The sequence below is a fragment of the Gymnoscopelus braueri genome (assembly GCF_963280865.1).
Source record: "Gymnoscopelus braueri genome assembly, chromosome: 13".
Classification (NCBI taxonomy): domain Eukaryota; kingdom Metazoa; phylum Chordata; class Actinopteri; order Myctophiformes; family Myctophidae; genus Gymnoscopelus; species Gymnoscopelus braueri.
In genome coordinates, this window is record NC_137615.1 from 7,628,953 (window position 1) to 7,632,390 (window position 3,438).

Here is a 3,438-nt window from a genome sequence, read left to right on the forward strand (position 1 = left end):
GCTCTCTCGCTCTCTCTCTCTCTGTCTGCTACGAGCTAACTAACAACTTGGAAGCTTTTAGTGTCATCTTGGGCTGTGTGTGTGTGTGTGTGTGTGTGTGTGTGTGTGTGTGTGGTGTGTGTGTGTGTGTGTGTGTGTGTGTGTGTGTGTGTGTGTGGGGGTGGGTGTGTGTGTGTGTGTGTGTGTGTGTGTGTGTGTGTGTGTGTGTGTGTGTGTGTGTGTGTGTGTGTGTGTGTGTGGGGGGGAGGGGGTTGTGTCTCCCCCAGTGCCCTAGGAAGAGGGGGGATGCTGGTTCTTTGCTCGTCCTTGCTGTCAGGCAGAAAGCTTGTCCATATTTCAACTTTTTTGTGTCTTTCATAAATGAATGCCCTACTTCATCTCACTACAGTGTCACACAAAAGTTGCAAAAATTGCTATTTTTGAAAAGATTTTAAGTACTGTAAAAGTGAGAGTGCTTATGTCAGTGGGTTTTATATTGAACCAATGAAAAGTGTGTGTGTGTGGAGTGTACTTTTTGTTTGATGGTGTTGTTTCTTATGTGTAGTGTCAATTCAATTCAATTCAAAGGGCTTTATTGGCATGAGAAAACATACGTTTACATTGCCAAAGCAGAAAGCACAATACAACAATACAGCAATACAATCAAAACAAAAAATATGTACATTGAAAGTCAGAATCTTCAATAGATCAATTTCTATGTACCAAGATCACTGGGTGCAGGTATAGTGCAGGAATATACACAATGATTAGTCTTTAGGGTGGTTGTGTTCCGTTTGATATCCTTCTCCTATCACAGCAACTCACAAATCTTGCTGCTGTGTTTGCACATTGTTGTACTTCGCCTTAGTGTCACAGGCATACTTGTCTTTTTGTGTTAGTTGTTTGTCATGTGGTTTGGGTTGGTTTAGGGTCATCTGAATTGAGTAACTATCCTATGAGTTGAGTAGTCTACTCTAATAATATGGGCTGATGTGGAAAAATTGGGTTTTAATGAAGTGCTTTTAAAATGTAATTTCTCTCTGTTTCTCTCTCTCTCTCTCTGCTCTCTCTGCTCTCCCCCTCTCCCCCCCTCTCTCTCTCTCTCTCTCTCTCTCTCTCTCTCTGTAGCTCCAGGCTCATTTGACTACAAGTCGTTCTTTGCAGCAGTGGGTCTGTCTGGCACGACCGAGGTGCAGAAAGTCTTCACAGCACTGGACCAGGATAGGAGTGGATACATCGAGGAGGAGGAGCTCAAGTAAGGAAGCTCTGTGTGTGTGTGTGTGTGTGTGTGTGTGTGTGTGTGTGTGTGTGTGTGTGTGTGTGTGTGTGTGTGTGTGTGTTTGCTGGTGGCCGTTGATGATAATTTAGTTCACTGCTCTCTCACAGGTCCTCAGGCCTGTGGCATGGTATGAATGGCACACACTACACTGTAACATTTGTGAATGTGTATGCACGTGTGTGTGTGTGTGTGTGTGTGTGACGTGTGTGTGTGTGTGTGTGTGTGTGTGTGTGTGTGTGTGTGTGTGTGTGTGTGTGTGTGTGTGTGTGTGTGTGTGTGTGTGTCTGTGTGTGTGTGTGTGTGTGTGTGTGTGTGTGTGTGTGTGTGTGTGTGTGTGTGTGTGTGTGTGTGCGTTCATGTGTGTGTGTTCATGTGTGTGTGTGTGTGTGATGATAATGTAGTTCACTGCCTAAGGCATGTAGTATGATATGAATGGAACACTTTGGCTAAAGGTTGAGTTCAATAATGCGGAATGGAGGGGGGGGGCATTGGAGATGGCAAAATATGGTGATGATGAAACTCCTACAGACACAATGGCAACAACATACACAAACACGCACCAAAACGTGTTGTTAGCTTGTAGATCTAATATGTTTGCCATTTGTGCCATTTTTCAAAAGATTTTTTTAAACTTTTAGAAAATCTTGCTTTTAATGACGTGGCCAAAATAGGGAGGCCAGTTCAAAGTTGGTTTGGAAAATAAGTTAAGCTCTTAAACCCCATATGGTTGACCGGCGTCCCTCAGGGCTCTATACTAGTGTATTTTCTGTTTTCTGCTATTGTGGGGAAAGCTTTCGCAGAAAATGGCCCATTGACAAGCTCTCTCTCTGAGCTTGTCGATCTGCTATGTTCTGCTAAAAGCTTTCCCCACGATACCGATGCTGGGGTTTAAGTGGTTGAGAAGAGGATGTTATCAAAATTAAGTTCTTTCTCTCCATGTGTCCCCATCATCAGACTGTTTCTGCAGAACTTCTCTCCGGGGGCCAGGGAACTGACCGTCGCCGAGACCAAGACTCTGATGAACGCAGGAGATAAAGATGGAGACGGCAAGATCGGGATGGAAGGTAGGCCTATACTCATGTAGAAACACACCAATAGGGCGGGACGAAAACATCTCTATCGTGATATATTTCGTCACACTCCCTTATATCGACACGGTGACGGCAAATATCGATATTTTATTATGATATGGTATTATGAAGAAAGCCCTGTCCAGGTTGACATAAAGCACTTTGTTTTATGCTTAGCACATTAATGTGTCCAGCTGTAAATTCAATCTGCACATGAGATTTTAGTAAAGGAAATCTTGCACTGCACAACCACAGTTCAGAACCATGGACAGCGACAATGTTGACAAAATGCATGGAAACAAACCGGTGCAGATTTGTGCAATGTAAAACATTTAATAATAATAATTCTCTACAGCGCAACAGACACAATAGGCATACAATGTCAATAGAGAGAGAAAGAAGCTAGTTTCTTCAAGTTGCAATGTGACATAGTTCTGTTTACACATGTCTTTATTTCCCTTTGTACATACATTTCTTATTTTTGATAGTTTTTATGACTACATATGCCAATAAAGCTATTTTGAATTGAAAATAAAAAAACTCAACTTTTTTCTTTTAACTCACCACAAGAAGTGGGTAGAAGGAGCTGTCCAGTGGCCAGTGGTGCTGAAATGACAGTGGATATAAGAATAACACACAATTGGAGCTTTCACAAAATGTTCAAGCATGTTCGAATCATTTATACTTTAAAAAAAGGTTTAAGTGGTTGAATTAAACTAAAACGATCCACACATGCACAACATACAACACACATGTCAGCTGCTGCATTCTTTCTGTCATTTTGTTGACAATTTGACTGATGTAATTTCAATTGTTCTTTTCTTTTCCCACAGAGTTCTGCAGTCTGCTGAAATAATAAATAAATGATAAATAAATAAATATGGCTGCGGCTGTTTCCCCCCTGAAGCCTGGTTTTCATACTTTGCTGTACGGCGACGTATAAATCAGGCTTCATTTATAGTTTTCAATTGGAACATATTTTTTATTATGAATGGATTGATTCACCCCCCCCCCCGCCCCCCCCTCCTGGACTAAGAAGATAAGATGGACCCCATGATTCTGCACCCCTATTCTCTCCCTGTTTGACACTTCAACGCATGGACCAACAGA

At 42.1% G+C, this 3,438-nt stretch overlaps 1 protein-coding gene across 1 annotated transcript in view; it reads left to right on the forward strand.

The window, feature by feature from the left end:
• Positions 1-3,184, forward strand: part of pvalb5 (parvalbumin 5) — a gene marked incomplete at both ends in the record, with an annotated part of 5,885 nt that extends 2,701 nt beyond the window's left edge. Inside the window, 3 exons of the mRNA XM_080448465.1 lie at positions 1,108-1,234; positions 2,213-2,322; positions 3,162-3,184. Of these exons, the coding sequence (XP_080304591.1) occupies positions 1,108-1,234; positions 2,213-2,322; positions 3,162-3,184 (260 nt within the window). The remainder of the gene's footprint in view (positions 1-1,107; positions 1,235-2,212; positions 2,323-3,161) is intronic.
• Positions 3,185-3,438: the final 254 nt, after the last annotated feature.